The sequence below is a fragment of the Saccoglossus kowalevskii genome, chromosome 8 (assembly GCF_978046115.1).
Source record: "Saccoglossus kowalevskii chromosome 8, keSacKowa6.1, whole genome shotgun sequence".
Classification (NCBI taxonomy): Eukaryota; Metazoa; Hemichordata; class Enteropneusta; family Harrimaniidae; genus Saccoglossus; species Saccoglossus kowalevskii.
In genome coordinates this window covers 15,137,372-15,150,704 of record NC_140648.1, presented here as the reverse complement: position 1 = coordinate 15,150,704, position 13,333 = coordinate 15,137,372, and the positions used below count along the sequence as shown (strand labels likewise).

General features: G+C 36.0%; 1 protein-coding gene across 1 annotated transcript; it reads right to left on the bottom strand.

Moving 5' to 3' along the window:
- Positions 1-2,096: 2,096 nt before the first annotated feature.
- On the bottom strand, positions 2,097-11,705 carry LOC102809308 (nose resistant to fluoxetine protein 6-like). Its single transcript, XM_006820248.3, has 14 exons — positions 11,501-11,705; positions 9,540-9,697; positions 8,523-8,601; positions 8,250-8,340; positions 7,766-7,998; positions 7,046-7,222; positions 6,618-6,711; positions 6,059-6,332; positions 5,693-5,772; positions 5,418-5,525; positions 4,952-5,090; positions 3,828-4,014; positions 3,454-3,596; positions 2,097-2,222 (listed from the first exon to the last, which is right to left on the bottom strand). The coding sequence occupies exons 1-14, from the start codon at positions 11,703-11,705 to the stop codon at positions 2,097-2,099; spliced, it is 2,094 nt and encodes a 697-aa protein (XP_006820311.3).
- Positions 11,706-13,333: the final 1,628 nt, after the last annotated feature.

The following is a 13,333-nucleotide window of genomic DNA, read 5'->3' as shown; positions in this document are numbered from 1 at the left end:
AACAGTGTTGTATTGATACAGCAGTATAGACTGTCGACAGTCGGTCGTACCTAATATTAATCTGTTATTATTAATAAATATTGTGTATAAACGTAATAGGCGTTAATAAATTGCCAACGCCGGGACAGGAAGTATGGAGTGCTGTTAGTTAGCATGGTACGACTATACCTATCCAGTACCGTCGGCGTTTGAATATCTAGGATACACAATTACATTAGGCCCGAGGACTGTCGTCAGTCTACCACTGCTCAAAAAATTATAAGATCAATTTAAACTATTGAAAACCATTATTAGATTTCTATAGGAATCTATATAAGTCTATAGGAACCGTATAAGATCCTTTCAAAATGGATGCAACACGCACTGACTGGTTGCATTCACACATACAATCATACTAACATCCCATCGATAACGTTACAGCTGCTCCACATCCTGATTCGGAATCCAATGTGACTGTTTATGAGGGCTTCCATAATCAATAGAGGGTTGACCGATTTTCAATGGAGTTATAAATTAGACGCACCTCAGTATACGTCATAAGTCACGAAATGACGTCAGGAAGTCGATGTTCTACTCATAATTAGATATAATATATGACTGACGATGAGTCAGAATATACATCACGTGGAACCCGTGTCGGGGTTGTGGAGTGATTTGTATGACAATGCGACATTCACATCAGACTGATAAGTATGAACGTACCATGTTGAATAAGTTTATCGTATAAGAAATAGTTGTCTCATAACATGACTGGCGACAGTTGGTTTATAATCTAATTTACTTAAATATCTCTAGAGCATTACAAAAGAAAGAACTTAAAAGTAAAAAAAATAATATAAAATATCTCACTTGCTCAAATAAAAATTGGGTCCAATCTCATATCCTACTTAAAAAAGGGCAATGAACCATTTATCTTAATTGTATGTATAGTGATAATGTATCAGTGTGACGTCAATACAGAATGATTTTCCAATATCGAGGTCACTCTGTTCTACGAGATAATCGCAGCAACAAGTATTGTGACACGTACATCAATACGCTAGTATTTACTCAGCTTACAGTGGCGACGACAATGTTACAAATGTTGTTGCCAACAACAATGTATGCAATACGTTTCAAAGCACTCGTGTCGGAAGACAACTCATGATATGAGAATTTACATTTACTGTATTTGAATGCTCACAATAAAGTTTATGAATGACTTAAACTTTTCACAACCAATGTGTACCATCCATTACTTGATTGCGATGGCAGTAACTGGTTAAAAGGTTTAAAAAAACAGTCACAAAACTCGACATGATTAACCAATGAGTTGTTACATCAACTTTTTAAATGCGATATGTAATCAGAATATTGTGTTATAAAATTTGTCAAAAGCTTTGTATTTGACCTTATAAAAATGTAATTATTACATTTTTCGAACAAGAATTTTAGTCAAACTAAATAAAACAATTTGTGTTCTACTCATAATCGCACCCGTACATCAAATGGCGTAAACCACATATGAAGGAAACTCGTTAAATATCTCTAACAATTTGAAACATAACATTTTATTGAACGATAAATCATTACATTGGCTTAGTCACAACGTATATGAATTTGTCTGCGGATAATCATGTTTGTATGCGATAATTAGTTCATAGTCATATTCTACAATAGTAGTACCGTCCTTCATTTGATATGGTGTCATCACTGAAATAAACTTTATTGTATACAATCTTATTACATAATTGTAATTTTACAAAGACAAACAAAGACAAAGTTTGTTTTTGGTTGAGTATACATGTACAAGATAAGCGAAAGTGCTAAAACATAAGTTAATTACTAGCTATTGACCAACGCATACTATTACATTATGCAAATATTATGTATAAGACGTCACTAAACATAATCGTTGAGCGTTAGCATTTCATACAATAAAGCGCAATAAACAAAATGAAGTCTTAAAAGTTATATAGATTTGACCTAATATCATACAATTGTACACATTCTTTGTTTATACATATACATATATATATATAAAACTGACATAATGGGCTTATTATAATACATGAGTAAACAGGATCAATCAAACGACATTTAAAACGAAGAAAGATTCATGATGTTTTCCTTTTACATGGTAATATGACTTTTTCTAGTTCAATCATCGGAAGTTCCACTGCCATTGCAATGACAAAAGCCGCCATATATGTCACTACCAGAATACCAATATACGCAAACGCCTAGAGAAAGGAAAAAAACAATGTCGCTTTAGTACAACAACGTTTCTAATTTGCATGTCAACCTTCCCCATTTCAAACATGACTGTTGTACATTTCGAGTCTCGTCACTCGTCCTATTATAACTATTTCCAAGATGCGTTTATAAACAATGGTACTACTTTTTAGTGGACAACACAAGGAGACTAGAGAACTTGTCTTAATTACGAGCAAATAGTACATTGCTTCCGAAAGCATAACATGATGTGTATTAGGTACGGTTAGTTATTGAATTATTACACTCAATAATATCTGAGTTATAAAAATTAAATAGACAAAGTAATATGATTAGAAGGTGCGTAGTGTGAACAGAGCACTCTGTGATACGGTACTCAATATGTTTGAGCGTCACCGCGCAGTAATATGATTAGAAACTGCGTAGTGTGAACAGAACACTCTGTGATACGGTACTTGATATGTTTGAGCGTCACCACGCAGTAATATGATTAGAAGGTTCGTAGTGTAAACAGAACACTCTGTGATACGGTACTCAATATGTTTGAGCGTCACCGCGCAGTAATATGATTAGAAGGTTCGTAGTGTAAACAGAACACTCTGTGATACGGTACTCAATATGTTTGAGCGTCACCGCGCAGTAATATGATTAGAAACTGCGTAGTGTGAACAGAACACTCTGTGATACGGTACTTGATATGTTTGAGCGTCACCGCGCAGTAATATGATTATAAGGTTCGTAGTGTAAACAGAACACTCTGTGATACGGTACTCAATATGTTTGAGCGTCACCGCGCAGTAATATGATTAGAAGGTTCGTAGTGTAAACAGAACACTCTGTGATACGGTACTTGATATGTTTGAGCGTCACCGCGCAGTAATATGATTATAAGGTTCGTAGTGTAAACAGAACACTCTGTGATACGGTACTCAATATGTTTGAGCGTCACCGCGCAGTAATATGATTAGAAGGTTCGTAGTGTAAACAGAACACTCTGTGATACGGTACTCAATATGTTTGAGCATCACCGCGCAGTAATATGATTAGAAGGTGTGTAGTGTGAACAGAACACTCTGTGATACGGTACTCAATATGTTTGAGTGTCACCGCGCAGTAATATGATTAGAAGGTTCGTAGTGTAAACAGAACACTCTGTGATACGGTACTTGATATGTTTGAGCGTTACCGCGCAGTAATATAATTAGAAGGTGCGTAGTGTGAACAAATAAATATACTTACTGTATTCATATCTGAATAATAGAACAACTGTTTCAAACTGAAATCGTATATCAAGAGAATAACGAAATGTATCAGATAGGCACAGTAGTTCATTCGAGCCAGTGGTAACCAGGCACTCCATGACAACAGTGTATTTACAGGTCCTATAGGAATAACACTTTGACAGTTTAATAATTTATTTGAGTGCATAGAGTAAATACATTAATTTGTTGTGTATATAATGCAATCATGGCAACGTTTGATAAATTCGAATGTTGAATAATACACAGCGTACGTTTTGAGGGCAATAAAAGTTATTTTAATGACAAATGTGTGGTTGCACAATACTATTAGAGCAAACTTAACACTGTGGAAGTAAATAAAAAAACTCTTACCGCCATTACCAGTATTACAAGCGAATATAACCCAACCAATTGCCACAGAGAATGCAAATCTGTGTGTTGTTTCGTACAACACAGCTACCCATTGGTCCACACGGTGATCTGTCATCGAAGTGTAGACTCCTAACACAACAGCCAATCCAACGGCAATAGCACACGCCCACGTGAACAGATTTAATATCTGTTCAAGAAAAGATAAACAAAACTCGTATTATTAAATAATCGGAGGCCTTGTTTGTGTTAATCGGGATGTGTCCATTTTGAATCAACTAAAATGACGTCAATAACAATGATTTAAATGTAAATCATGTTATTGTGCTGCAACGCGACATCAAACACTATATGAAACAGCGACCACATTATTAAGCCTAAAGTATGAATCAATGTTATTGGTCAACATCGGACACAGGCTCGTTTGTTCTGACGTCATTTCATGCATCTGATGTCATAACATCCGTGATTGTTGTTGACGATTAACAGGATGGGTAATACTCTCGAATGCATTTCTCTACTGATGGCTATTTTTGATTTTGACTTTGAAATTTTTGACTTTGAAAGTCTGCTTTTGACTCACAGTTTTGCCCAGCTTACTGTCTAGTTGTTCACTTTCGGAATAATAAAACAGCTATGTCCTTGGTCAAAGTAAGGATTATTGTCCCCCAAGTAGCTGTTATTGGCCGATGCATTCGATTCAGGCAATAGCAGTCACTTGGGGGCGGACATTCTTGATATCGGCCTGTATATTGGTGCACGTGTTCGACACACGCAGTACATTACGCCCATAATCGTATCACTATTTATGAAGAGCCTACGACAAGAAATTTATCGGGAATTGGTGAACACACAACACAATAAGGGAATAGACTTACAACGAAAGTACTGAATTGGTAATATCTTTTATACACAATCAAATACACTGCAACCATTATTGTTAGTGTAAAATATTGAAATTAATGTACGCATACTCCCATCTATTAAATGCCCCATGTCGCCTCTTTCGAAGTATGCATACTCACAGGAACAATACGATTGACTAAATGTCTAACGTGGAATGTAGTGAATATACATAAATTGTCATCCCTAACCTGATATGACGATACATTATTTCATTTACAAACCTTATTTATTTTGACCTTTTTACCATTCAAACAAAAGAATAGGTACCCCAAGACGACACCAACAAGATAGTTTGGTAAACGATACCAGGGTTTTGTGTACAACACATCTCCACCTTCGTATTTCGGCTCTTTGTAATATCTATGAAAATAATAATACAATAATTTATATACGTAGCAAAAACGTGAACGCCATGCGGCGCTATAAGACATGATCACGTTGTCAATCATTCGGACGCGTAGCGCCTATCTTACTCGACGTTTTTTAATAATACATAAACAATCCTATGGTATTCTTGATAAGGAATATAAGTACAGCCGAAAAACGTTAATACCTTTTATTTAGTTACACAAATACTAATCTCATTAAACTGTAAACATATTCGTACAAATGTCAGTGATTTTTTTTTACAAATTACGTACAATTGTGTACTGTTGTTTTGTATGAAGATAAAAAAATCACACTTACTCAGTGTCAAATCCAAAGGGTCTGCCTTGAACAACAGAAAAATAAGCAGATACACCAAAGCAGGCACAACAGGTAATTGCTGTCAAAACAACGCCGCCCACACGAGACCTGTATGTATGTAAGGATGCATTATTGTATAATGATATCGCTCAGGCCCATTTCTTATACATAGACTTAAGTATACGTAGCATGTAATTTCACAGTGAGTGCGAGGTATTCTGATATTATGTAGTAGTGATTATAATATATGTTGCGTTGTCATATAAGTGACTTACTTGTAGAAAGTTATGATGAATATTGGGCTAATAATGTATAACTGCATATCCAACGCAAGGTACCAAGACCATCCAAAACACTATAAAGTAATGCAAATCGGAATTAAAAATGTAATGTAATGTAATGTGTTATGACCATGAAACATGTTTACGTTTGTGTGAACCAAATAAATGTAATGTAATTTAATCGAATGACTTATGACCATGACAAATTATTACATTTGAGTAAAACAAATAATAAATGTAATGTAATGTAATATAATATAACGTAACGTAATGTAATGTAATGACTTATGACCATGACAAATGTTTACATTTGTGTGAATCAAATAATGAATGAACAATGGTTGTCACCTAGATACCTACCCCGCCAGTACCTCCGGGCAAGGGATACAAGTTATTGATGTACAGTAAATGTTCCCACCATGTCTCCTCACACTCTGCCTGAGTGGGTATCCATTGATTCCACAATGGTCCATCGGACACGTATATCACCAGAGTAGTGTACAACATCAACACAAACATGTACACAGGAGTCAGTCTCCAGAATCGATGGAAGTAGAACAAGAACCAGTTATGATGTCTGGGACCACCACAACGTTTGAATTGTCTCATTGTTAGATAAGTTACCAACAAACCACTACAGGTGTAAAATAAACATTGTTAAATTGCCCAATGAATGGGATTCCTAAATGAGGATTGCATAGTATTAAGCACAGGCAACCAGAGGTATGACATGCATCTTACTGGTGAACATATCATGGCGCAATGATATATTAGTCGCCTGTAAACATCAGTCACACGTGCTACCGAGAAAACAATATCCCAGGGTAAAATTTGTTGCTAGAGTTATGCTAGAGTATTGCACTATTATTATGACGACATTTTCTTTGGATATATGAGTTGTTAATAAAAAAAAACTCACCTAAGAACAAGAAATGCTTCGACAGCAAGATCACCCTTCCTAGGTATAATCGTTGACCACGATTCGCCTACTTTATCAACATAACCAATATTACCTGATTACAAAAAATAAACATATGTTATCGCTAGTAACTCGACTAAGAAGTTCGAATATAATGACAAAGAACACAGAAGTCCTTAGTTTCAATAATTTGATGCTAATTTGATCTAGTTTTACTAAAAATGCCCCAGTACATCGATATAAACATTAATGACGTTTAATTTCAAAACGCTGTATATAAAAAAACAAATACAAAACAAAAGTATGGGGAACAATCAAAACATATTAGCTTATCTAAAAAAAATAAGAGAAACGGCATTGTACAGACACATCTCGTCATGGGAAATTCACCCTGTTAAAGAAATCAAGTAATATTTATATGTACTCACCGAGAAGTGGAGGAAATGTAGCCAGATACAGAACCACATGAAATAATATAATCCAAAACATACTGATAACACGTATTCCGTTTAGACAACCGATGGCACCCTTTGCTTGAGTCGTACTCATCATTTTCCTACCCACGGCGATGACAGAGAATGACATGAGACACCCAATTATTATATCTGCAATGAACACGACATGAATATTACCATAACGTATTATATTCCCGTGCGCAGCCCGTTATTGTATCCTCATTGGTCGATCGGTGCCACGAACAAACTTGTTATCAGAACAAGATGGCGTGTGTGTGTGTGACTCGTCAATACATTATCTCCCCACATTTGTATGAATATTTTAAACAACAAACCGTATATTATTTGTTTAGGTTTATGAAATCCTGGACATTTTCATCTGAAAATTTACCAATGTGCGTATGCGTTTGCCCGTGAACTAAAATACAGGCTTTCCCGACGCTCTAACCACATTGACGATTTCTCTTTTCTCAGGCTACCACTGCACACATATACATATTTTCAACAGACCAGTTTAAATAAAAGACTCCCCACTGCCCATCATTGCGGGATAACAGGGCTCGGACGGGAGTGCTAGCACATTATTGTACACGTTCCCGTACTTGCCCTGTTCTCACGAAATAATGGTCAATGCGTGTTTCCTTTATTTCAAACTAGAAATGTTGTTAATTATTTTAAGATCATATTTGATACCTTGACACTTAGTAGCGCATACGTCACATTTGGTTGATTCGTTGTAGTCGATTTCTACGTCCAAATTGGTGGTAGAGTTGTTGGTATCTAAGTGGGTGTCCAGTTCCTGACTGTCTTCAGTTCTGGTCTTCGATGGCATCACAGGCTGCACAGACGACTTCTCCCGCCTCATTCTCACCATATCGTACACAGTTCCAGCAATGATGACACATAATAGAATCGCACATATGGTTCTGCAGCGTAATTGACAGACAGTTTGTTTAAAATAATAATGATTGAATTTACATTTCTCTTTCTTGCCCTTGGGCACACTGTATTAGATTCGAACATTAGATTCGAATATGGCTAACTCACCAGACATTGGCATTGTGTTGGGTACAAATACATCCTATAATGAGTTGACTCAAACAATATATTGTACTTTGTACAACAACTAAATGATCATCGTTTAAATTCGATACACATATGAACATTGGTTACTTACATGGCTACAATGTCCCCAGCCCCCAGGGAATAGCCTCGGGCACACGATGTCGATGTTGTAGGAACAGGCCAGGGCAATAGCCAGCGAAAGCCTAGAAAAGTGAAACGTAAAATTCTTTCAAATACTTAACGCAACATTTTGAGTTTGAATACGTGAATAGTCCTTGGATATCTGTTCAGTCATTGCAAAGCACGGTTCGATATATACGGCACACATTGCTGCTAATTGTCACACACATATCGTGCTATTTGTATAACACCTGTAGATTCTCACCTTCGACGACGAACGTTTCGACGTCTTTATCTGTGCAAGAATCTGGAAAACAAACGCCAAGATCTACAACAGTCGATGTCTGAATAAAATACAAAAAAAAATTATATATATATATATAAAACAACTACAAAACAACAAAGATTATAAACATGTCATATTTGCATGTTTTGGGAAAACAATTTGCTAATCCATTTCATTTTTTGTTTTATATTTTCATGGGCAAATTGCTTTTTCTTACCCAGACAGTCTTGGCTAGATAGTGTTAATATTTTGGAATGCTGGAACATACTTAAAAATCGATTTGCTATATATAGGGAACCGAGGCTCGCGTATGTGATTAAAAGTCCCGAAAGTTTATTTACGTTGCTCTTTGATTGACAGGTCACTGTTGATATATGCAAATGAGTTACTGGTCTCAGTTACGGACAGTAATTTTATTATTTAATTATCGCTAATTTCAGTGTAATATTGCAGTGTACAAATTTACCATATCTCATTAATATGTAAAAAGGTTAATCTGATTGGTCAATGCAACAGGAATGAATTGCGAAAATAACAAAGAATCTCTGAAAATGCCAACATCGATAGTATGTTGGTGGTTTTTCACACAAATGTTCTCTATAGGTTGGTTGGAATTATTTTAATTTGATTGTTGTTGATACTGTAAGACATCATTAAATATGTGAGCAGCTTTTCTAATTCTCACAACCTCAACTTTTCCGCACACCGTACAAATAGTTAATTGTTTGTGAGTATTTAATGCTCCGATACGAGTATGTGAAATTGACACGAAAATGACCCTACAATATCAAATTTGTAAAAACAAAATTAGAATCTCCAGCTAAATTTGACAATCTAGGGACACTCGTGTGAACCCCCTATATATATATATATATATATATATATATATATATATATATATATATATATATATATATATATATATATATATATATATATATATATATATATATATATATATATATATATATATATATATGTACGTTTTGTATTTACCAATATGTTAGAATCAGTGTTCGTTAAACAATAAAGACCACCAAAATCGGTGACATTCACTTCAGGCTTGACGTCACGGCAAAGATCAAAGTTACCCCAGTCCTTAGCGTTCCAGCTGAATTCTATATCGGGTGGTAAACCTCCCGCTGATTGGTACACTGGAATTAAATTGCAATACACATTAATCGTTTAACTGTCATGACATGCCAGTTGATAATTGTATCATTATTACAATAATGTTAATGAGGTATAAATACGAAGAAAGTATGTGTCATTTTTTAAACCTAGAAATGGATGTAAAAATTGTTGTAGTTTGGTTTTCATTTTAATGGAGTTGTAAAACTGACGTTATGCTAACTATACCATTTTGATCCACACTAAGCAATGCGAGAGGTCTGACGACAGAAAATGATATGTGACGTCAGAAGTGCTACGTTATCATAGTGATGACACACAATGCTATATTGACATACCCAGGTTGTATACATCTCATCATAACAACATATAAGTTAGTTAGTCTGGATAAGATATGAAAAACATGGAAAGATGTAACATATACATTTTTAGGATTTACTTGGAGTTTTGAAAGTTTGTACATGAATGCAGTAAATATTATTGTACAGAGAAGTGACAATTATATCTGAGCCATATTTTTATTCTCTCACTGATAAATTGCATTCTTCAATTCACATCTATGTTTGAATGTTATCGTATTACTGGGTTGGGCTCGGTGTCGTGACAACTTCGCAATGTCAAGTGAGAATCTATCGAAACAAACTAGATTTAATGTTTGTCGGTAATTTCAACGAAAATGTTTAGTCTGCAAGTTGAGACACATAACAAAAAATGCTTAGTTGATACAGTTTTAATCTGAAAACAAATAACGGGAAAGATATGGCACCCCAAAAATTACCAGTTGTTTGCCATTGCAGGCCGAGATGACACATTTGTGCTAGACAAATACCACACCTTTAGACCTACATACACAGGCCTACGACAACCCGTAATACAAATAAACATGATATATTAAGGGCTACTTCATAAAAAACATTTGGCAGCTTCAAATCAGTGATTTGTTGTGCGTATATTGTGTTTATCGATTACCAGACCTTCTCATTCTATTCTCCTTTAAGCTTGTGCAAGGATATGTCTGTTTGTCAGTACACTAGTCAGTCAGTCAGTCTGTCAGTGCTTCTCTACGGTGAACTTAGTATAGCTTTCTTTTAGATAGTTGTTACTTGTATGACAGTATATGAATAAGATCTACCAAGATTGATTATTTAACAATTTGTATTACATACGATGGCGCGCATATGTGCAAATTTAGTCTCATTGTACTCAGTCGCCATATGCGTAAACCTTGCATAAATTATGCAAAATCTACAATAATAATAAAAGAATGAAAAAAGGGCAGTTCTGAGAATCTAGTTGGCATTTTGAAAGGGCCAATTGATATACAATAATTAAATAATTTATTTATTGAATAAGTGCCGATCCATGTGTTCCTCAATATGTTAATACGGTTTTGAAAATTTTACGACAAATTTAGATGGGTTTTGAGGTTATATCACCGTGTCGCAGATCTCCGTAATTTGATTGTCATGTTTAGCATATTGTAACGGCACTTAAACTCTTTCTGTACATCGTCACGGTATTTAGAGACAATGTATATTTCTTGGCAGCCTAATTAATTATGCAAACACGCCAAATAATCTACACAAACCAACAGAAATATTGTACCCATATATTCAAAGCGGGGAGTCGTCACCTGCGCTTGTGTCAGATGGTCATAGCGTGTCATTGTTTACAAGCTAGCGTATACTCATGAGCCTTTGCGTTTTTAGTGTGTGTTGTTATCGTCGCTCGGGACTCAATTCGCGCGCCTGCGCAGGTGACGACCCTCCCGCTTTAAATCTTATAGATATATATATGGTATGGAGTACATGGGGTATCCTACTCACTTTGACGAGCATAGACTGGTCCCTGACTAGAAGGAACTAAGAAGTCGTTCATAAATTGTATTGTTTGGTTCAGACACAATGGAGTTATATCCTCGTACGGCGACTTGTCTTCTGCCAGTGCGTTGAACACATGTTCCATAATATTCCCATGTCCACAGGAGAGAATCGCTGCCAGAATTACGATATGAAACATCGGTGTCAGCATTGTAGGTTCAATAATCGCGGCGTTGTTGATGCAAATGACACAGTATTAGTTGATGCGACCTCTTGTAGAAACGGGTGATTGTGACTGATATCTGTAAACGCTATGATTGGTAGAAAGCGATTGAGTACACACAAATATCATCTACGTGTATAAACACATCAGTGTGACATGGTTTATTGATATATTCTATTATGCCGACAGGTTATATCCCACGAAGAGCACCTGATCGTTGGTCATTAAGTTGTAGGGACATCTCAGGGTTTATGATCGGGGAGGATTAGGAAATGATATGAACGTCAGAAAAAAATACAATCAGACTATGTAGCTTGGTAGAACCAAACAGTCATCACGGGGCATAGTACGTATGTACTACTTAAAAACTTTAGAAACCCGCCCACCCCAGACATAAAAATATTGAATGAAGGTCGGAACGAGCGATATTACCCAGTGAAATATCATCTATAATTTACAATCATATTTTGCAATATTTGCACAGTTTTCATTCAAGCCAATTCGTATCATGCTCTCGTCGCGTCGTTTGTACTATAGATCTACATCAACCCAACCTTGTAATTTGAATTGTTTGTTTAAACAACATTAGAGCACGCACTTGACCTAATGAAGCCCATAGACACAAAGCTTTCATTACCACCAATAATAATTATAATATACAAGAGTATATATATATGTTACTGGTATTTAGCTTCACTATATAAATAAATCATTGCCATGGAATTCATGTCATAACTAAGATATGGGTCATGAGTGTATGACTCATCCTCAGTACGATCTCTGGGTTTTGTGTACATAACCACACCGCACGTGACGGTACAGTTGCCAACGCTGGGAGTCTACCGAATTTTTCGAACACGCAACCACTCGTGGTTTTCTAAGCAATTGTTCTGGTCGTTGGTTTATTTTAGTTAATCCATACACGTCTCTTTGTCGTTATGCTAATTGTAAACCAGCCACACTTGTATTAATATGTGTAATTTCTACATTTCATTTATATGCTAAGTATAATTGCTATAGAAAATTATGACATATTTTGTAAACCGACATTGCCTTGGTTACGTAATTGTGGCAGCTTGTGTAAACCAGCATTGTCTTAGCTACGTAATTGTGGCATATTTTGTAAACCGCTATTGTAAATCAGACCTTGCACATTAGCTAGGAGTGAGCAGCTTTAGTCACAGTGTAGTGTCTGGCGTTGACGAGCAGATATACTTCTTCTTCTTCTTCAATTATTGACATGCGTTTACAACTGTAAATGCCATAGTAAATACACTCGGCCTTCATCCCAACTCGTGCGATTAACTATACTTAAAGTACGAGTGTTTCATCGGGTTTTCTGCAGTCCCACCATAGGCTGTATGTTCTCAAAACGTACGGCAATACGAAGTTACTTATAAGGTTGTAGCTGATTGGCTACCCAAACCTAACACCTAATTGTCAGGCCGTTTTTTCGACGTAATGAACATGCTTCGCCTCAACTGCGTACGTGTGTTACATGTCACCTCTTGCATAGAAGAACAATCGACCAATGACCTGGTCAACGAGGTTCATCGGCCAGTAGACGAGGTAGGGCCGTGCAACTCGGCCATAGGACATGTTGGATATTAATAAGA

Coding starts and splice junctions, on each gene's coding strand:
- LOC102809308 (XM_006820248.3), bottom strand. CDS start 11,705: ATGCTGACACCGATGTTTCATATCGTAATTCTGGCAGCGATTCTCTCC. Junction 8,602..9,539: donor ACACTGATTCTAACATATTG/GTAAATACAAAA, acceptor TATTTTATTCAG/ACATCGACTGTTGTAGATCT. Junction 3,597..3,827: donor TTGTAATACTGGTAATGGCG/GTAAGAGTTTTT, acceptor TTATTCCTATAG/GACCTGTAAATACACTGTTG.